This window comes from Urocampus carinirostris, chromosome 1, assembly GCF_059441175.1.
Source record: "Urocampus carinirostris isolate Australia breed hairy pipefish chromosome 1, RoL_Ucar_1.0, whole genome shotgun sequence".
In the NCBI taxonomy this organism is placed as follows: Eukaryota; Metazoa; Chordata; class Actinopteri; order Syngnathiformes; family Syngnathidae; genus Urocampus; species Urocampus carinirostris.
The window spans coordinates 20,645,979-20,668,873 of NC_142349.1; the positions used below are offsets into that span (position 1 = coordinate 20,645,979).

At 39.6% G+C, this 22,895-nt stretch overlaps 1 protein-coding gene across 1 annotated transcript in view; it reads left to right on the forward strand.

Annotated features, from left to right (window-relative positions):
* LOC148373868 (ephrin type-A receptor 3-like) overlaps positions 1 to 22,895 on the forward strand; it is a 190,246-nt gene that overhangs the window by 18,211 nt on the left and 149,140 nt on the right. The window contains exon 2 of the mRNA XM_088329750.1: positions 22,592 to 22,656. Coding sequence (XP_088185876.1) covers positions 22,592 to 22,656 — 65 coding nt within the window. The remainder of the gene's footprint in view (positions 1 to 22,591; positions 22,657 to 22,895) is intronic.

Here is a 22,895-nt window from a genome sequence, read left to right on the forward strand (position 1 = left end):
CGTCTTGGGATCATGGGATTCCAGTTCGAATCCCGGCTCGTCCGTGTTACATGACGAAGTGTCCTTGGGTAAGACACTGAACCCCTAATACCCCCAATAAGCAGGTTAGCGTCTTACATGGCTGCAAGGCCGCTATTGGGAAATGTGGAGCACATTGTAAAGCGCTTTGGGAAGTCATTGACTTGAAAACCGCTATATTAAATGCAGATCATTTCATTTCATTTTCATTTCAATATGAAATGATTTTGTAGTCTTTGTGTTAGCATTCACTGTTCTATTCTGTTTTTCATGGATAGTTTACAATTTTTTTCATATCAAGGATCTAAGTTGACCCGTTGCACCACCGTTAAACAGTGTTTGATATACGTGGCATTTAGATGAATAGACCTCCAAGTGAGGAAGCCCTTAAACGGTCACACTCACTGATCACTGGACCTCCTTCCTGGAACCACCCCTGCAATTTTCCTTACCCTCGAGAATCTTCTCCTGTTTTCTTGACCCAAAATGTAGTGTAATTGAATTAGACTGCTTCCGCGTTCTTTGTAGTCGGCTCTCTGTTCGCGCTGGGCTCGTGAAAGGGGAAATTAAGCAGCCCTGGGAAAACACACTGTATGGTTGGTGCAACCGTGGCTTGAAATTTCATGTTTATTAGCTGTTTTTTCTTTTTGCTTTTTGGTAAAACTATGCTCCAAACAATGGAGTTGTGTGCTTACTTGCGCAATCGATTGCAAAATTAATAGTCAATAATTTCTGAACATTATTAATACATTATCTTGAGAAGTACTGATCATGATTATTACGCTTATCGTGTAAATCTATTATCCCAACAGTGAGAAAAAAAACATGCCACTTACGTTTCAAAAACAGATGAAGAACAACACTTTGGTTTTATATTTTTTCTACACAATGTTGTATTTTACGAAAAATTGAGGGTAATGGAAATAGACCATGTCAGTGTCATGCAGTCAGGGGAGGCAGGTGACGCAGTGCCTCACTTGCCATCTCGGATTTATTAAATGGTCATATTTATTCAGTGTTAATGTTCTGAATAGATTTTAATAATACGAATTAGTATGTAATGTATTAAGGTTTTGAGCATCTGTACATGTAGAGAGAAGCACACAATTCCCTTGCCTCACGGCAGAGGGTGATAGTGAGACCAATGATTCTGATTTGGTGCATACCTTAGCCTCAAATATTAGAGTATTCACAAGTTTAGAGCAAGTCAAAGTAAAGTAAGACAATAAAAAAAAATCTATGCTATAGTTAATATATTGCTTTCTTGCTCTGCCAATCAAATGATTGATAGGATGTTGATTCATTTATTTGCAAATCTTACTGTGCCACAACAGACAAGAACGTGACTGCACAACACTGGACCTTGTATGTAACTTTTTTTTAGTTTTGGTTAAAACAAACACTTGCTTTTTGAGAAAGACACAACTCCTCACTCACCCTTGGATAGTAATTTAGTTGCGTTCAATGACGGGCTAATGAGTCGGATATCTCAAACATGATTAGACTCTTCTTCATTAAATAAAAACCAACCGTCAGTTTCTAATTAGGTATTAAGCAATGCAGGCTTTTTAATAGTGGGAAGCATGAGGTGGGTTCATTTTCTTTGCGGAGATCACAAGCAAAAAGTAATAAATTTCTTTAACTAACTTAGTTGCTTAAATATTAAAAAGTTAACATTTTCAGAGAACACATTTAAAAATAAAACACATAATCACAAATCATAACAATCACGACAAAAATGGTTTTAAAAAAAGGCCTTTATCCAATAGATGATTTCTATCTTGTGATCTAAATCCAGGCAACCCGAGTGATGACGACCATGACGGATAGGTATGTTTACATTGTTGTTTTGTTTGATAAACTTCCAGGCTACAATAAACATTCAGAAATTGTTCTGTACTTTCTTTTTTTTATCCTGTGTAATTATGCTCTTCAATGTCTGGAAGACCCCGCAACCCTAGTGAAAATAAGCGGCGCAGGAAATGGATGGATGTCTGAAAGATATGATTTCACAAAGTGTACATGGCAGATGGTTTGCCTATTGAATGATAGTTTAGTAAAAAGTTGAACACTAGTTCGGAAATATTATTTTCTGTTTTTGACTGATGTGGGGAGAATTGGATGAAAGTACATAAAAGTAGCTAGCCTCAGCAAGAGACCAAATGCTGTTAATTTTATAGCTGGCACTTGGGAGGGAAAACAAATGTCTGGCCTGACAGTCTACATTACGTTACCTGTTTACCCAAAAGACATTCAACATGAAATACGACCAAATTTTCCTATTATTCATTTTAAAATGACTTCTTGATCGCCATGCTAAGGACAGACTCTCACGTATGGATACATTTTAGGGGTAAGGTCTGCTCTACCACGCTTTCATTACGTGTTTGTCGCCTCCTTGTTGACAATTCCTTAATTCTATTGCCCTGAGAGGTAACTGAAGCATGGAGACAAAAAAGGATGCCTTCCACTTTCCACTTTCATTTGAACAGCTAATAACATAGCAGTGTAGACCGATGTTAACATCTAGCCGTGTCAGTCGGACCCCTCTAGTATGGCCGACTGTCTAGATACGAGTATACGCGTGAAATCACACGAAAACCGTCTATGTTCTTCGGATGTTTGGCAGATGTTGCAGTGTGGACGCACAAGAGTGTATTTTCGCATCAGTAGTAACAACCTGTCTGCCGTGTGATTTCCTCCCCGTGTCAAGCGCTAAGGCCCGCTGCTCTAATTTCCCTTCCTGTGGCCAACCACTGTGTGACAGAAGTGCCAGTCCACAGGCTAGCAGGACTCTCATCAGGGCGACCGTCTTACGCTGCCAAAGGTCAAGAGCAAACACTCAAAAAGCTACACAAAAAACAAACTTGCCACACTTTTGCGTGTCTGTCTCGATGGTAACGGAACTTTCATTCGTTTAATCCCTTAAATTGCATATTCAATGTTGAAATTGGCAATCCACATGTAGGGAAGGATACTTTGTACTGTTTATTAGGGGTACTGAGAACATTGGTATTTATCCAATCCGAATAAATACATGGGAGTATTGATCGATACCAATCCGATACCAATACTCTTTGTTTGGAAAGGTAATGATCATTGAATAATAGAACATTTTCCCCTTGGGTTAATCCATAATTACCATAAAAACTGCTCAACTATTTCAGGCACCGAAATGTTTAAATTTTTATTAACTAACTACATTGCAAATTTGAATAGTTAAAAAAAAACCATCCTTTCTGACTATGAGAGTCAAACCAAATTAGCAGGAACGAACGAAAATACAAATACTGCAAAACAATGTAATCTAGATAACTAAAATACCTTCAATTGCACAATATTTTGAAAGTAAAGTTATCAATGCAACAAAAAATGTCTCTCATTAGGTATATTGCCATGGTGACAATGGGTTTACAGGTTTTTGTTCAGAAACAGTAACATGTTTAAAATTTGGTTGCAAGATGAGCTTTTTTCACATGTTTAGATACATTTGTGGTGTTGCCACAGTAGCAGACCACTTCAACTTACATATCACACCTGGAATTGTCCTTTTCTACAGTGGAAAAAAGTATATGTTGTGCTTTCTGTCATATTTAGTCTATGTTAGGGGAATGCGCATAGAACCGGACCTTTGGGGAAACTATTGGAGGAGCAAAGAAATCCCAGGAGAATATTATCAATTTGATTCGAGGACCAACTTGATATCGATAATATCGATATTTGGATCAATTTCCCATCATTGTGAATCCGTTTGTGGGTGGATTATAAGTGAAGGTAAGATTGTGTATGCGCTTCGATCTTTGCCCTCGATGAGATGTGGGCATCGCTTATTATCTGGTAGTTGTCACAGTTGAACACAGCAAGTATTAAAGCGTCCGACAAAACCCACCCACTAAGTGACAAACTATGGAAGCGCTGCGGTCACTCTCTTGTCTAAATGTCATTTCTTTTTCAGTACTATTCTAATGCTGCCACTCTATGAAACCACAGTAAATGTGACCAGTGAAAGCAGCAAAGCTTGACACTATAGTCAAAATTGTGCAATTATGTCATTGTTGAGAGGCAAGTATGTGTCACAGTGCATCAGGGGAATGTACAGTACATGGTGTGGGGGTTGTGATTATATGCTGTGATGTGCTAATCAGTTGCTCTTTGTTGAACCGTTCCGCTTAATCAGAGTCTCTGTGATTTAAAAGCGTTAATTTTGAGTGAAGAGCTATTTTAAGCTGTTATACAATTTATCTTTTTTGTTGCGTCAAGGCAGTAGTTACTTTTTTTGCATAAAGGTAAGTTGTTGCCGTTTTTTTCTCCACATAAAATGTTTTGTCACCATACATCATTTATTTGAGTAAAACTAAATGACACATTTGTAGTCATTCTGCCTGCAGTATTAGAAATTGGCATTGCTTAAATGGTAATTGTGAAACTATGACCTTTTTCTGTGGTATAAGATTTGCTTTTTTCCGTACAGATTTTCTTTTACGTTGTACACATCTTAAAATGCATAATAAACGTACTTTGTACGGCAAAAACATACAGGTTGACAGGTATGAAAATGCAACATGTGCACACCTCACCAGTCAGTGCTAGGCACTTCAGTTTTAAGAACAAGATAGAATAGTTTGTTTTGGGAGTGGCACAGCGAATGGGTGGTTAGCGCGCAGCCCCATGGTGTGGAGGTTCAGGCTACTGCAGCCTCCCCGTGTGGACTTTGCATGTTCTCGCCCTGCCTGTGTGGGTTTCCTCTGGGCATTACGGTTTCCTCTCACATTCCAAAGAACATGCATGTCAGGTTAATTGGCCGGTCTAAATTGTCCCTAGGTGAGAATGAGCCAGTGAGTTGTCATTCTCTGTGTGCCCTGCGACTGGCTGGCAACCAGTTCAGGGTATCCCCTGCCCACTGCCCAAAGATGGCTGGGATGTGCTCCAGCACCCCTGCGACCCTACTGAGAATAAGCGGTGCAGATAATGGATGGTTGTTGGTTTTTTAATAAAAACTAAAAGTACTATGGTGACTTTTTAAGGCAATAATTATATCATATCAGTAAATACATATTTTAAAGTAACAAGGACAAATCATTGTGGGGGGTTGAAAGTAAATAAATAAAACATCTACCTTTTGAAGACAACACTCAGGAAAAGGTACAATTCTGAATACTCAATTTCTTTTGATATATTATTCAACATGAACAACTTTTCCTCTGATATGAAAAATAATGACACATGGTAAATGCTGCAAATGGAATCAGTAGTAATTTTTCAAATGACACAGAAAAAGAAATTACTTTTCTAATTATTCTCATCATCATACTATTCGTACTCACTGTGCCACATTGTACAACGTTGTTATGGAACATTAAAGGAAAACGCTTAGCTGAAACAATGTTGTACAACACTCTAAGTAGGAGTAGTGTGATAATGAGGTAAAAGCGAATACCTTTTTCTATGTCATCTACGTCAGTGGTCTTTAACTGGTTTGACTTGAGGACCCACCATTCTTCCCTAATGACTAGCTGCGACCTAAATCAAGAGAACATTTTCACTTCTCCAATTTAACGAATAAAAGGATTGTACAGTTTAAAGAAGAAATAGTAGATTATATTCACCTTTTTAAAAACAAAAAAACAAAAACAAAAACAAAATGACTAGCATACCGGCATATAAGCCTACATTTTTCCATCGACATGAGCTACCCCCTAAAACTGCATTTCTAGCCACGTACTAAAATACATTAAAAAAAAGATTAAAAATGTACCAAAAACAACAATTTTTACAAAATTAATTAAAAAAAAAAAATAATATATATCTGAAATGCCTAATATATAATATTTTTAATTCTGCAGAGCTTCAATGGAAATTGAACTCCATTTCCGTATTTTGAGATCATTTTCATCTTCGACTCGATCGTTTTGATAACGTTCTTGGCACCCATTATTCCAAGCGGTAAACACAATTTAGACTGCGCCAATTGATTGAACAGGAAGAAAAGACTGCGGGGCATTATCCCAAATTATTATTGAGTTCTGTAATCGACCATTTTTCCTTGTTCTCAACATTATCTTGCCAAGGCAAAGACAAACGACCCACCAGTTGAGAAGCACTAGTTTAGATCCCTAGAGGTCTAGCGATTACACAATGGGCTTGGGCTTAATATTATAATTATTATTATTCCTACTACAATTTTTATCGTTATTGGTATTGTGATTATTACAAATATATTGAATATTGTGAGACATTAAATTGGTCCATGGTAGAGAAAAGGTTAGGGAACACTGGCCTAAAGGACAAGAAACCTCAATTCATGGTGGATAATACGTTTCCGACCCAGCTGCAATGTCTGTTTTGAACATATTTGTTTCATCTTGTGATGACTAGCGATAGCAGGGGGAGCAATGGCGCTCAAAGGCCGTTTGAAAGCAAGCAATGACTGTGTAAGTGGTGGTGTGTGCCCTTAGCTTTACAAGGCTCAACCTTAATCCTGCTGCAGTACCTCTTACCTCGCTCGAGGAAGACCTGTGATGAAACAATCATCCAAAGTCATAAGCAAAGAGCACACAGACACACAAAACACACACAGACACACACAGTCGCTATTAAAGTGACATGACCAGGGACAAGCGAAGCGAGCGATAACGAGAAGAAAAACGAGTGTGGAGCCTCTGGTGGGTTGTGGATGAGTGGAGAGAGGACTGATGAAAAGACAGCAGTGAGTGGAGAGCTCCTGCTGCGGGGCTGCTTCATCCCAAAAGTTCAATGCTCAACTGTTTGCACTCCTTCGTCCTGCTCTCCGTCGAGCCCATGTGTTGCCCTGACAACAACATTCCCCCCTTGTTCCCCCTGCTGGACTTCTCTGTCAGCCGAGAAGAAGCAAACACGGCGATGTTCAGCGGTAACTCTTCATGAGAGCTTAATTCGTTCTAGGATCGCGCTCGTAGCCCGATTTGCTCGGTTTACGAGCAAATTTTCCTGTGATGAAATAAACAAAAACAAATTGCTCTGTTCCCGTCCTCCCAAAATCATTCAAGAGTACCATGAAAAGCTGATTAAATATAGCTGTTTTAGTGTACACACTTATATTCGAAAGCTTATGAATGATGTTAATCTCAGGAAGCTGTCAAACTGTTATTCTGTTATTACCTATAGTTCATGTTGATGATGTCTGATATCTGTCTGTTCATTTTCATCATGCTAAGGATTTTGTATTTTTTCTTGACCTAATGTATGATTTAGATCCCGTTGGTGTAATAGTAAACTGTAGCTTATTTTTCTTTTGTATTGTACTTTATTTATTTTATTTCTATTTTTTAATGTTATTGTTTTTTAATGCATCATCCATTGCAGTTAGGTCCGACTGGAAGATGGATTCCCACATGTGCGGTCCCTTCTTAAGGTTTTGTCCATTTTCCTCATGCTGAGGTTTTTAAGTTTCCTTGCCATTACGTAGGTTTTAGTCTGTAGTTTGCAAAATTCTGTAATCTGTGCTGCCCTTTGAGACTTCCTATGAGTAAGGCCTATGCAAATAAACATGACTTGATTTGAGTAGTCTGCGCAGCCCTTTGAGAATTCTTGTGAGGGCTATACAAATTAACATCACTTGACTATAAAACACATCTACCTGATATATATAGAAAATTAGGAGGGAAACCAGAGGTCAGGATGTTAATTTATATTATTTGAAATTATTTCAATTAAACTTTATTTATTCTGTAAGCAACCCAAGTCTTGCTGTAGTTTTGATTGCATGCGCCTTATAGTTCAGTGTGCCTTATATATGAAAAATATATCACAACATTCTATTTTGGGGTTTCGTGTCGTAGTGCTGAAAATACAATAATATGCTTAACAGTTTAGCGTGAATGCAAGTGCATGTGTTTTGATGGTACCCTTAATGCAGCAGGCTAGAAGCAAATGAGGCATTCAATTCTGTTTTTCTTGCATTTCCTGTGCAAAGCTATTTTGACACCCCTGTTAGAATTGACTGACTGACAACAAAACAAGACACGATCTATGATGAAATGTATGGAACCGTTTTATGTTTTAGCAACATAATAATAATAATAATCAAAAGGAAACATCCTAAATTGCCTTTTTCACATTTTAAGTGTCATTTTCTTCTAATTTTAAGATATTGTTCGAGCTTATTTTTTTTTCACGAAAAATTTATAATAAAATAAGGATACATTTGTAAGTAAGATCAGCATATTTACAATGTTTTAATTACATGTGAAGTTGCAAAAATTTTTTTTTCCTGCCTACCGAGTAAGATTTACAGGAAAAAATTGTAATTCCTTCAAAAATATAGCAGGGATTTTGTTTTCAATAAAAAACGTATTCAAGAATTATTAACATAGTATTCAAAAGCATATAGTCTTAGTACAGGTAAAAATTGCTTCTTTTTTTGTTTCTGTAACAATCGCCCAAAGCATTTTCAGTTTTTTATTTCGTGTGTTATTGAAAGTGGAGATTTGAAGTTGAGGAAGCACTATGGATTGAATTTTGAAAATATGTCTCCAATATGATCTTTAATATATTAGCCATAGTATGTAGCAGAAACATTATGTTAAAAAATATTATCACCCCTTAAGAAGACATTGAAGAATGATTTTAACAGCTCTGATTCAATTTTTCTCGGAACCCGAACAGATTGTGTGTAACATTCTCACACAAGCTTATGGGAACAGGGCAGGGCGGGACAGACGGGATTGATACTGGATACACGAGCAAGATACTGGACAGGACAGGACAGACGGGTTCGATACCGGATACTGAATACAACAGCAAAATACCAGACAGGACGGGACAGATACTGGATACTGGTTAAGCAAGCAGGATACTGGACAGGACAAGACAGACGGGATTGTTACCGGATACCGGAACAAGATAACGGACAGGACGAGACAGACGGGATCGATACCGAAGCAAGATACTGGACAGGACGAGACAGTCGGGATCGATACCGGATACTGGAGACTGGAGCAAGATACCGGACAGGATGAGACAGACGGCATCAATACCGGACCAAGATACCCGACAGGACGAGACGGGCGGGATCGATACAGGATACTTCAGCAAGATAACGGACAGGACGAGTCAGGCGGGAACATACCGGATACTGGATACACGAGCAGGATACTGGACAGAGTCAAAATACAAGTCTTGCAACTGCAGAGGTTCGTTGACTGACTGACAAGGAGTGAAAGAGAGCATTGACTTTAAATTGGAGGGAAGCCAATCAGGCAACGAGGAGCAGCTGGCGCCTAATGGGCGGGCCTAAGTGAGGGCAAATACGCAACTGTGACAATTTCGACATATTCCCTGCTTATCTCATCACACAAGTGGAGTCCTGTAATACATTTTGGGCTATGGATCAATTTTGCTTTAGAAATATGTATATACAAAACAGTCATTCACAATTGGACAGAAAAATATTGTTAAAAATTGTGTCAAAGTAAACCTTTGAAAATAGAAAGTTTCTGCAGTTCATTCAATTCCACACCTTCTACCATCCTGATTTTTATGTCTACATAAAAGTGTATTTCATATCTGATGTTGTTTTTCAACCCATCAGTTTGATAAACCAGGATTTTTGGATCAATTTGCACACTTTTTATCCAGTTTGTTTATTATTTCCATCATACGGAACTTCACCTCTATTATGTGTTATATAGTTTTCAACCTTGGGTTTCACTAATTGCAAGAGAGGTCAGCAATATAAAAGGTGAAAGGAGACCTGATTTGAAACTGAAAAAGGCTTTCAAGTCCAGGTCTCACCATAATGAGCCGGCAGAATGCTTTACCTCCCCAACTACTTATAAAAGGAGCTCTTCATTAAATAACCGTTGGTTTTACACTCCATCGTAAATTCCATTTAACCAGATACAATTGTATCAGTGATGTAACATTTAGCACATAGACTATAAAACGTAATATTAGTAAGTGAATAGTATGTCGTTGTTGTGCTTTAATTTTATGACTTGAGTGCAGAGACACTATCTTTCTCAAGCAATCCCTTTTCTAATAGCGTGGATCCTCATCCGGTTTTTGGCCGCGCCAACTCATTTTGAATAATTATGAATAATGTGCTGTTTTCAAAAGAAAACGTTGACATTACATTAACTTAGCGATGGTTATTTAAGGATACTTGATTTGGATATATATTATTCATCATATATAGTATTACCTTTGTTAGCAATGAAGATTAAAAAAGGTGTATGTGGACAAAATGGTAGCTAGTTACAGGTAATAATATTAATAATCCTAAATCCACTGCGTAATGATTGGAAAACTTGAATGTAGATGGCTTTGAAAAGTCATAAGGTTTATTTCATTACAACTTTAAATAAACGCGTTTAAATAAACGCAAAAAAAATCTTAGTGCATCTGATAATGAATAACACATTAAAGCACATTAAATAAATACATTGTAAATGTATTTGGGAATTGTGTTTATAGTTAACATTATCAATGAATGATTTTAATTAAGACCCCACATATTCAACAACGTACCGTAAAAATTTTGTAATGACGAAATGAAGCCTTTTCCCTTATCATTCACATTTCCAGTAGTCGGTTGGCACTCTCACCACTGCGAGCTGGGTTTGAATCCCATTTTATCCATTAATTTACAAATTTTGTCATTTTTTTGACCGATCAGTCGCTCAAATACTATATATTGCCGTAAAACATTCTGTATAGAGGCATCAAAACTTTGTGTTCTCTCTTGGATAGACATAATTGTGTGTTTTACACAAATAAATTTGGTTAAAGAAAAAGGCAACTTTCTCTTCTTTCTGTGCGGCTTGATACCAAACAACCAATGGCTCGGCAGCGGGCCGCGGTGCGGTGGTTGCAGACCTCTGCTTTAATTAACTACTGTAAGTATGAAGTTATGAGCAGCATCAGATCCCTTTAATGGTCTTTTTTGCATCACCTAAATGTGTTTGCTCAAGAAGCGTGTAAATGTCCTGTTGTCTTTGTAAACCAGCTGGGCTGTTGGCATCTCGGCTTGAGGTTTGGCAGGCACTGCCCACCGCTACTATTGGATGCCCACTAGAGACAGCCAATGAGTCAGAGACAAAATGAAATAATTTTAGAGACACATACTGACTAGTTGGAAGACAATTTGGTTGTCGAAAGCACATTTTATATAGTCAGCAATTAGGATGGAAGAATTAAGTTGTATTACATTTTTTTGGATACGATACACATATTTCTCAGAGCTGCCAAACTTTGAAGATCATAGTTCAGAATGGTTCAAGAGAATTCAGATTTGGTATTTTTTACATAATAGGGCTCGAAACTCACCTCTTCAGACTTTTTCTTGATAATATGCCTCACCTAACGACCCATTTTAACTTTACTGTGTTCTTATTTGCTATTTATTACTTGCTTGTTTTACTTTTGCTTTAGTGTTGTTTGTTACTATATGTACTGCGACCTTGGGTGTCCTGAGAGGCGCTTCGAAGTACAACGTATTATTATTATTATTATTATAATTAAGGGCACCATTTAGCTCAGTAGCCTAGATGGTAAGGCGCCCGCTTTGAGACTGGGAGGTCGGTGGTTCGCGCCCCGGCCGAGTCATTCCTAAGACTTAAAAAGTGGTCGGCGGCGCCCTCTGTTGGCTGCGGCTGCATCGGCTCGCTACAACGGGTCAGGTGCAATCGACATTTCGTTCTGTGTACATTGTTACACAGAATGACAATACAAGGAAATTATTATTATTATTATTATTTTTAAGTTCAAAGTGTTTTTTTTCTACAGCAAGAGTCCAGCAGATGGCACAAATGTACCATAAACAATCAAGGAACAATGAAAATTGTCAATATGAAATGAGCATTGCTTGATTCCTTTTTTTTCATTTTTGTATTTTTCGTAAAAACTGCGTGTCATAATTTGCTATGAACTGGTGAAATAAATTATTTTTGGTGACACAAAAAGAATCACCCAGCTAACTGACTACCCAGTTGACGTTGGATGCTCCTGTAATAACAGTAAAAATATGTTTTGGTGTTTAAACATTTTTTTCGCTGTGACAGAGTGTTCAAGACTGTCTACTAACGTAAAACTTGGCGCTTTTAGTGTTCATGTAAAAAGTAAGAGATCAAACTGTAAAGGTGTACAGTAATCCCTTTTTTCTCGCAGGGATTATGTTCCAAAAAGAACCCATGGTAGGCGAAATTTATAAACTAGAAACGTAAATTTCTTTTTAGAATAATTATTATCCAATGAAAGACTAAGAATATACACTGAAACTAAAGAACAATCCACTTTAAAAGGGTAAAACATTTGTTTAACAAATAAAGGCACTGTAAGAATGTTTTTTTAATTATTGTTTTTTTACCCATAAAATATTGTACTGTCAAATAATGATAAGCAGATCGACTGTTTATACGTAAAATAGCGAAACTGTGAAAAGTAAACAACTTTATAGAAAGGATTACTGTATAGTAATAAATCATGTTGAATTTCACCATCCTGATCAAATATTTGTATAAAACATTTACAACATACAGCACTACAACAAACCTGTTATTATGTCACTGTATATCTGATATACAATAATATCCCCTCTGTAGTTCTGAGCACAGAACTATAAAAAGTGAAAATACTGTGGCTGAAACTCTCCACAAAAATATTTCAGTAGGGCATGAGTAGAAAAAGCAAGGCTGCAGAGATGTAAATAAACGTATGGAAATGTGGCTCTTCCTTCCACCTGCTATATATACTCAACCATGTGTGTGGGAGATGAGAAAAACGGACATCAGTCAAATCTACTAAAAAGTACGCCTTAAGTAACTAATGTCAATCAAAATCTCAGGATTATGTCCTCCTAAAATGTTTCATTGAAACTAGCAATCTTGGGGGCGCAAGTGAAAAAATAAGTAGTTACAGATACTAGTTTCTTCATTTAAAAAGTAATTGTGTTACCTACACACCATATAACTGACACCTAAAAGTAGCGCGTTACTCTGAAATTAATAATCTTGTTAGAAATACTTTATATGCTCACATTGAAGCTGAGCCCTTAAAACTGCTTAGAAATAACCGCATAAATAAATAAATAAATAGAAGGAGACATGTACTCTGACCTGTGAAAGCGGAGAGGGCTTCATATCTCTTTGCTGGTGTGATCTTAAGAGCTTGCAAATGAACACTTAGCCGAGAAACTCCATATACACTTTTTCTTCAAACCTCTCAAATATCTCCGTCTCCGTTTCCTGAAAACATTTTCATTTTTTTCACCAGACATGGTGTATTGTAAAATTAATTTTGCAAATAAAAAGACAGTGAATTTTCTGCTCACGTTTGCCACATTGATTTTGTGGTTCCAGTATAAAGCATTGGTGAGACAACCAAAGTGTCACCCTGGATTCAGTATTGAATGACTGAGTGAATACAGTAGGCAGACTATCGGGAGGGAGAAATTGCGCTACCTCATACGCTCTGCTTGAGATGGTGCCACAGTAAATGTATTTAGTTGTAATTTGTAGGGAAATATAAACATGGCCAACCATCCTTTAATATTTTGTTCAGTGTTGGTGTTGGATTGAGAATTGTTTATTGCTGTTAAAAAAACATCATTACGCATGATCTGCTTTTGTCTTTACCGAGAAAAGTAATTGTGCTCCAGCAAAGTGTTCCTTTGTAGCACTGGAAACCAGCAAGTGAAAGTAAACTGGCGCTCTGCACATGGACTCAGTGACGTCACTGTCAGATTCTCATCAACCCGGAAATAGCTTGTCAGAGGCTGAAAATGAGCCTGTCTCACACACACTCTTACAAACGCACACACATGGGTAGAAATGCCATTTAACGTCCCAGGAGGAGGCGAGAGGAAAGAAGGGCGAGGCAAATATAGACATGGACACTTGCTGATGCTTACTTAAGGATGAGACGGGCTCCTTCTCTAATTCATTAGTTCCACCTCCAATCAACGTAAGAGCTCGGCCATGAATTTTATAACCGTGACGCTCGCAAGTTTTACAATGTTTGTTCAATGTAATTACTCCACTTTGTGAAGGTTGTGGGAGCAAATTTCATTTCAACGTCTGCTATGCGTTGAAATGCAAGAAAAGTATGCGTGCAGGGTTAATAGTGAGTGTGGATAAAAAGTTTTGTTTACCAAAGAAGTGTCAGCAAAATCGACGAAATGCTGAGTCAGCAAAAGGAATGAAGCTACAGAAACGCACAATTGATTATTGACTAGAAGTGATTAGTGTTATTGAAAGAGGAGCAAATGTGTTACTGTCCATCTTAAAGTTGTTTTATTTAATTCTATTGTACAGGTGTTTTTATGCAAATGTTCTGTTGTTTCTTTTTGTTTATTATCGTTTTTTGGGGGTCTGCCCAAATACAAAATCCATAAACAAACAAAAAAACATACACTTAACTATACAGTAAGGTATACAGTAAATTTACCAAAATTAAATATACATTGTTAAAATCTTTCAACTCTTCTGATGTTCTTCTGACAATGGACGGGGTACAAGGGAAGAGTAATCTTTGAGTGTTGGTCAGTCCAGTTTACAGAGGTTTTACACTGCCGCTCTTACACATTCATTTTAGAGGTAATGCAATAATGGTGGGTGTAAAGGACTTTTCCAGTGTAGAAAATAATAAAGTCTTCAAATTTCAAGAAAATAAATGAAGTAAAGAAAATATTTGACTCTTGAAAGCTAACACTCCTCAGTGTAAAATAGTCAGAATAAAATTGATCGATCCACTCGTCCATTATCTTCCACTTATTCGGGTTCAGGTTGCTGGGTCAGCAGCCTCAGCAGGGAACCACAGACCTCCCTATCCCCAGCCACTTCATCCAAGGTCAGCCCAGAGAGGAAGTCTTTCCAGCGTTTCCTAGGTCGTCGCCGGGGCCTCCTGGTGGTGAGACATGTCCGGAACACCTCACGGGGGAGGTGTCACAGAGGCATACGTATCAGATGCCCAAGCCACCTCAGCTGGTTCTTCTCAACATGGAGGAGCAGCGGCTTTACACTGAGTCCCTCTTGATGACTGAGCTTTTCACCCTATCTCTTAGGGAGAGCCCAGCCTCCCCGCAGAGGAAACTTATTTTAGCCGCCTGTATCTGGGATCATGTTCGTTAGGTCATAACTCACAGTTCATGACCATAGGTGAGGGTAGTAACGTATATCAATTGGTAAATCGAGACCTTTGCCTTTTAGCTCAGCTCCTTCACCACGACGGACCCTGGTACAGGGTCCACATGATGGTAGACGCTGCACCCATCCTTTTGTCGATTTCCCTTTCCATCCTAGCCTCACTCATGAACTCTGCAAATATAACTCTACATTCAGTATTCATTTTACACTCTATAAATGTCATGATTACCCAAGTGGAGCCACCTGGGGTAATCATGGGGTGCGCTGGAATGTGCTTCCTGATTGGTCAATGCTCCCTATTTAAACGCGTTACGCTGAGAACTCTGTGTCGGAGGATTAATTCTGTACCCCGTAAGACTCTCCCGATTACCTGCTTTCTTGTTTACCTGATTCTGCCTGCCTGCCTCCGATCCGACCTGCTTCCGTCCCAAGCTACGATCTCCTCCTCAGTCCAGGCGGTAAACTCGACCTGCTTCCGTCCACGCTACGATCGTCTCTTCAGTCCCGGTAAACTCGACCTGCTTCCGTCCCACGCTACGATTGGCTACGTCGTCCGAAGTTGTCTTCACGACGTTGCTGCTGAGTTCGACGGTCATCGTGTTTCCCGCTAACCCTTACGCTTCCACAAATAAAAGACTTGTAACGAACGCTCTGGGGTCCCCTGCTCTGTTCTGGTAATCCGCGTGACAATAAAGGACAATTTATTACTGAAGTAGTGTTAAAATGTACTGTTAAGGTGTTCGATTAACACTGGTTATTTTACTGTGCAAGTTAACTAAAAAGCCAAGACATTATGAATGAAATGTGTGCATACCAACAATAGACAATTTTCAACATTTTCCACAAATCCCACATTTATCTATGCCCAAAACATGATCGTGTTAGTTTCAATAGCGATCTTTGATAGCACATATAATACTGTTATTACATTCCGGTTCTTAGTCATTTGAACTGAACACTCATAATGTGGGAGACTAGAGGATAAGGTCATTTATCTTTCACTTGATGCATATGCACACATACACGCGGATATGGATACAATTACTGTGCGGCGTCCCTCTCTCCTGTCAGCGCTTGATGAGCTGCGAAGTGCTGGTATGTTGTACAATGTGTGAAATTGTCTATTAGTGGCACAAATGAGCTCGTAAACAGGCTCATGTGAGCCCTGTAGAAAATGTGATTAAGTCCTGACTTGTCGAAGGCTTGATGAAAAAGATGCACACCATTGAGGTTATATCAACTCAGTATAGAATAAAAGAGGTGTCAAAGTTGATCCCGCTATCAAGGATTGGTCCCTTTCTCTACTCCCTTGTTTGAAACAGACTTGGCTCAGCTTACATGAACCTGCTTACCATAAATTTCTGACTACAAGCTGTTACTTTTTTCTACATTTTAAATTTTGCGGTTTTAAGGACAAAGCTTTCGCTCTTTTCGTTGTGTGGCAGATGGTATTAATGGTGTCGCCGGTGACTTTGGTCACTCACCGGGCCCTTCCCACAGATGTCTCTCATCGAACTGGTTAGTACCAGGATATCAGACTGTTAAATCAAATTAAAGCATCACACTTTCTGCCAAGTGCTCTGAATGTTAAAGTGATAAAAGTTAATGCAGGCCGGGTAAAGCAACTATGACTCTCTTTAGTAGCCAAATGCAGCATCATCTAATTTGGGATGTGCATGAATGGATGAATGAGATTCCCGTTGTCCCTATGCACTGAGATCGCAGTCTTGGCAGAATCAGTGGGAAAATGACATGATTTTCACTGTTTTTGGCCCAATAGGATAATAATACCAGATACATAATAACCTGCCTCCAAACCAAAATAATAAATAACAGAAAGATTCCAAGCATTTTTGAACTAGTTCGTATAAAACTGACTGCTGCGCTAGACTAAGATTGACTGCTGCGGAAATAGTCCGCAAATGAGTGCCTTAAACGATGCAAAATCTGTAGCTTTTCTGAAAATGTAGGAAATGGACATGAGTGGGTTCATGTGGCTTGAAATCCGGTACACTTCGGACAAAAACAAAGTTGAGTTTCTTCATTAATTAACGGTACTTTTCTTGTGAGTACTGTGTCCTTTATAAAAGTTCCTCCATCTTGTCGCCATACTGGTCATTTACATAACAGAGAAGGTGGACGTGATGGCACCTGAATATGGAGAAGAAAGAAAGAAGCAGGCGTTCCTGCATATGGAAGCCGATTAAAAATTGATGATCGGCAGATCGGAGACTTGATTAGGAAAGAAGTGAGTGAAGAGCGCAGGTGAAGAAGCAGCTTTTCATTATGCCTCCTGATGGCCTGGCCGCCGCCTTCCTCTCATTGCTTGTCATTGTCACCTTCCTGGTTCCCCGTCTTGCTTGCTCATATCACAACGGGATCCTGAAGGTATTCCAAATTCCAGATTTTCTTTTTCAGTTAGATTCAAAAAAGGGTAGGGTAGCACGGCGGCGCGGTGATTAGCGCGTGTGCGGCACAGTTCTGAGGTTATGGGTTCAAATCCAGCTACCAACCTTTCTGTGCATGTTCTCCCCGTGCTTGCGTGGGTTCCCTAAGGCACTCCGGTTTCCTCCCACATTCCATAAACATGCATGTCAGATTAATTGTCCGGTCCAAATTGTCCCTAGGTGTGAATGAGCGAGCGAATTGTCTGTCCCTGTGTGCCCTGCGACTGGCTGGCAACCAGTTCAGGGTGTCCCCTGCCCACTGCCCGGAGATGGCTGGGATGGGCTCCAGCACCCCCCGCGACCCTACTGAGGATGAGCAGTGCAGATAATGGATGGATGGATCAGAAAAGGGCGTTCCTCCCCACAATTATGCAAATATTTTGCTACAAGGCTTTAGGGCTAGGACCTTAGCTTAGCCTTTTGGCTGAGAGTAAGTGTCCCGGCTCCTAGGCTTTGTAGCGTATAATGAACTGACCGATAACGGATAATGGATAAAGAATAACGAAGATAGATCAATAACCCTTAAAAACCCCCAAAACCCCCCATATTCCACCCTCCGGGGGACTTAAGAAATTCAGTCTCAAAGTTGATCCATCTGGCTTGTTTGGTGTAGAGCCGTAAGGTCATTAAAGAAACACAACGGTTTCAAAACGGCCAATCCCATTAACAAAACATGTGAGGCCAGCTCCGAAACAGACTGTGATTGTAGTGAACAGTTATTGTGTACTAATCATTTCTGATTGAAAGTACGTAACTGTGACTTTTGATGGTGTTTTTTGTTGCGTGTGTTGCTAATGGTATAATTTTGTCGAGCTAACCCGTCATACTGAACACCACAAAAACAAAAGAACTCATACTGGACTTCAGGAGGAAAGGCAGAAACCCAGCACCACTCATTTTAAAAGGAGACTGTGTAGAGAGAGTCCACTCTTTCAAATTCCTGGGTGTTCACATCTTCGATGACCTCTCCTGGTCTGCAAACACCAGAGCGGTGATAGGGAAGGCCCAGCAGCGACTCCATATCCTGAGAGTGCTCAGGAAAAATCATCTGAAACAGCAGCTGCTGGTGTCATTTTACAAAGCTACAGTGGAGAGCATTCTAACATACTGCATTATGGTGTGGCATGCTGGATGCACGGCAGCAGACAGGAAAACGCTTCAGAGGGTCATCAACGCAGCCCAAAGAATCGTTGGTTGCTCTCTACCCAGTCTGGAGGACATTGCCTGCTCTCGCTACCTCAGCAGAGCAGAAAACATCATCAAGGACTTTTCTCACCCCGGCCACCACCTCTTTGACCTGCTGCCTTCCGGCAAGCGCTACAGGTCACACGAAACGAAAACAAACAGACTCAGAGACAGTTTCTTCCCCAGAGCCATGACCACCCTTAACACACACCGCAACAAACTGAAACTCTTGCAAACACACTACCTCATACAGATCTAAAATTGTATTAATGCCTATGCTCACTTTGCACAATGTTCACTATTTTTTGCACAATGCTGACTATTTTTGCACTTAACGCATATTGCACTAATACGATCCCAAAACTGTATTTAACATCATACATGCCCACATTTCTTGTGTAAATATTGTGTAAATTATAACCTTATCTTCTTTGTTCCTTTATCTTCTTTGTTTTCTTTTATCCTCACTGTTTAATGTGAAACTGGAACTGTAACAATAACAATAAAGGTATATTCTATTCTATTCTATTCTATTCTATTCTAATAACCAAGTAACAATACACTTGACAAAACCTATCAATACCAAAAATAGGACTCACTTTTTCTTTGCTGACTAAGCATTTTTTCAGAAACAAATAAGTAATAAGATGACTGAACAGCTGCTTTTCAACTTCCAGTCTCTCGTTTTCTTTTGTGTTCTCCTTGGATTCTTATGCGTCTTGAGTTTAATCTTTTCCAAACATTATATATGCAAACACTTAAAAATGTAGGCTGTTCGTACCCCCATTTTAGGGCCCGGTCACACAGCCGTTTGCGGCTGAATCACGGCCAGAAATTTCTGCCTGTGAGGCGGACGCTATTGGACGCTTTGAGATCGCCATACAGACGAGATACAGCAGTGCTTAACACGCCGTCGGAAATTCACGCGCGGTTGGTATTTTTTAAGGGTTATTGTTCTATCTTCGTTATTCATTATCCATTATCCGTTATCGGTCAGTTCATAATACGCTACAAAGCCTAGGAGCCGGGACACTTACTCTCAGCCAAAAGGCCAAGCTAAGGTCCTAGCCCTAAAGCCTTGCTGAGATCATTGCGAATGCACCGTTCCCGGAGGTACTGCAATACCGGGCCGATGCGTGGAGTGGACAGAGAAAGCTGGCGATCTCAAAGCGTCCAATAGTGTCCGCCTCACAGGCAGAAATTTCTGGCCGTGAAGCAGACGCTGTTGGGCGCTGTTGGACGCTTTGAGACCGCCATATAGACAAGATACAGCAGTGCTTTACTCGCGGTCGGAAATTCACACGCGGTTGGCCGCGCGAAAAAGTTTTGAGCTGCTCAAAACTTTTGAGCTGCTCAAAACTTTGAGCACGTGTTAACCGCGGGCGGCACACGAGGTAATGAAGCGGAAATGACGCGGAACGACGTGCTCTGGCCGCGGCCAGGGCGTGGTTACACATGGGTAGGACGGGAAATTTCAGCGGGTAATCGTGGGTGGAGCACGGTAATAGCATGTTCTGCGCCTGTATCGCGGTGTTATTACGTGAAATTAGCGTGTTACGCCTGTGACGGTCAAACGCCTTTCTCCGCGTAGGAGTTGGATTTGGGCACAACACCGGCTCGGGAGCTATTATACCCGTGGTCCACACGAGAAAATGACGCGGAAATGACGCGATGAGGAAGCGGAACAGTCGCCGGCGTCTGTTTTGCGGGCATACCACCGATGAACAGCGGGTTGGCCAATTTTGCGCATTTTCCATCGCGGGCAACCACGGGCAAAAAAAAAAACGCAAAATTTTCCCGCGATACAGACGCAAACGGCTGTGTGACCGGGCCCTTAGGATTTAGTCTCCATCAGGACTTAGTCTTATCCTTTGGATTTTCCATTTTTATGTCCCAATGTCCATGCCAAAAATGGTTTCACGTCTCAACGCAGATGATACTTTCATAGTACACAGCCATTCAAGCTAAAATTGTGTTCAATTCAGGCATTTATTAAAAAAATTCCAGGTTTTTATTTTTTATTTACCACGGTATTTAAAAAAAATATCTCAGAAGATTAAATTTAGTCATCGAAAAATATTTGATTATCATAATTGTTCCCTATTTATCTTATTTTCCTCTATTAAGGCTTTATTACATTTGTTTATGATTGAGTCACATGTCTAACTTAGTTGTAAACAATTTTTACCATGTTGTCATTAATTAAAAAAGATAATTTAACTCTAATCATGTCAGAATCTGATATTTTCTGTATGCTTAGTCACACTTTCATCAAGATAATCAATTCATCAATCAAAAGGTGCTCACGAATGCAGACTCAGACATATATTGTAGAGAAAATGAAGAAAAATAGGAATGCAAACAAACGTATCGCGTTTCTATTTTTGTCCGCTATAAAAGTGCGACAAGTGGAGCGCAAACTGCAGATGCAAAACTAATGACCAGAAATAAAAACCGCCACCACTCAAAAAGTCTTTGCTCTTGAGTGCGCCTGTCAAGATAAAGAACAGAGCCTGGCCCTCTCTCATGTCCGATGTATAGAACCAGAAGATTGTTTTCTCTGGGTGAAAATTCCACAGGCGCACTCTCAAGTCTTGTAAGACTTTTACCATGTGAAAAAAAGGCTCACAAATTACAACGTTACTGCAGTTGCCTTGTGGTCGATATTGGAACTAGCATTACTTCAACGTTCCAAATAGAGCTTTCTGTCCAAGACCACCGCACTGAACTCGGAATTCAGCGAAAGCTGCAGCTCAACTGTTTCCCAAACACAACAAATCCTTCCAGATGCTCAAAATCCCACACAAAAAGCAACAATCTATGGCTGCAACTGATTTTTAAAAATACAAATCTAACTTGATGAACAAAAATACATATGAATGTATGTTATGCACGTGCAATATGTAATGTTGTAAAAAAATGTAAATCAATAGTTTTTTGTTTGTTTTAGTTTAAATCTTTGAAAATAATAAAAATTCCCAATGTTTAAAAAACTTAATAAACTACCTCCTGTTTTGAGTTAAACATATATTTTTTTCTTTTTACTATATTTGTTTTATTAATTTATTTTCAGATTAATGTTCTTGGTAATCCTGCAGAAATGTGCTCCCCTTAAAAATTATTAACTTTGTAGTGTTTCACTGTTTCATGCCAAAATTGTTTGTAATGGTGCATTTTTAAAGAAAAGAAAGTTGCTTTTTGATGAAAAAAAAAAACTGTGGCAACACGGCGGGCCTATGGTTAGCACGTGCGCGGCACAGTTCTGAGGTCATGAGATCGAACCTCCTGTGTGGAATTTGCATGTTGTCCCCGTGCTTGCGTGGGTTTCCTCCGGGCACTCCGGTTTCCTCCTACATTCCAAAAACATTTATATCAGGTTAATTGGCCGGTCCAAATTGTCCCTAGGTGTGAATGAGCGAGCGAATTTTCTGTCCCTGTGTGCTCTGCGACTGGCTGGCAACCAGTTCAGGGTGTCCCCTGCCCACTGCCCAAAGATAGCTGGGATGGGCTCCAGCACCCCCGCAACCCTACTGAGGATGAGCGGTGCAGATAATGGAAGGATGGAAAAAAAAACTGTCTTGAAGCACCTTCTGCAGGACTAAATTGGTACTACAACCCTCATCATCACAATAGGATTCAAGACACTCATATTTGCATTGATTTAACGTGTTTAGGGGCTCATAAATAAATTATAGTAAATTTTAGTGATCATTATTGCAGCCCTAGAATGATCCATTGCATTTAAGGCAGCTAGCTAGCCTCCCTTGCGAGCAACAACAAATAACTTAAAATAACTTCTTATGTTTGTTTTCTCTTTTGCAGTGACACTGCTGGACTCCATGTCGGCCTTGGCTGACCTGGGCTGGGAGGCTTACCCTAACGAGGGGGTGAGTATGTGCGCACTTCCATAAACAAACAACTGCCTTTCTTCATGAAACCACCGCATGTATAAGTTATGCACGTCATGTCTCATTTGAAGAGAGAAGAGAGGCAGGATTTAGCAAAAGCCGCAGTGCAGGGCGCTTGGAGAGAGCACCGAGTTCTTGAGCTCTCCTTGCTAAATCGGGAGTCTTGAGGGGGAATTTACAAATTATTTCCGCTGCACTGAAAACTGTGCCGAAGCCTC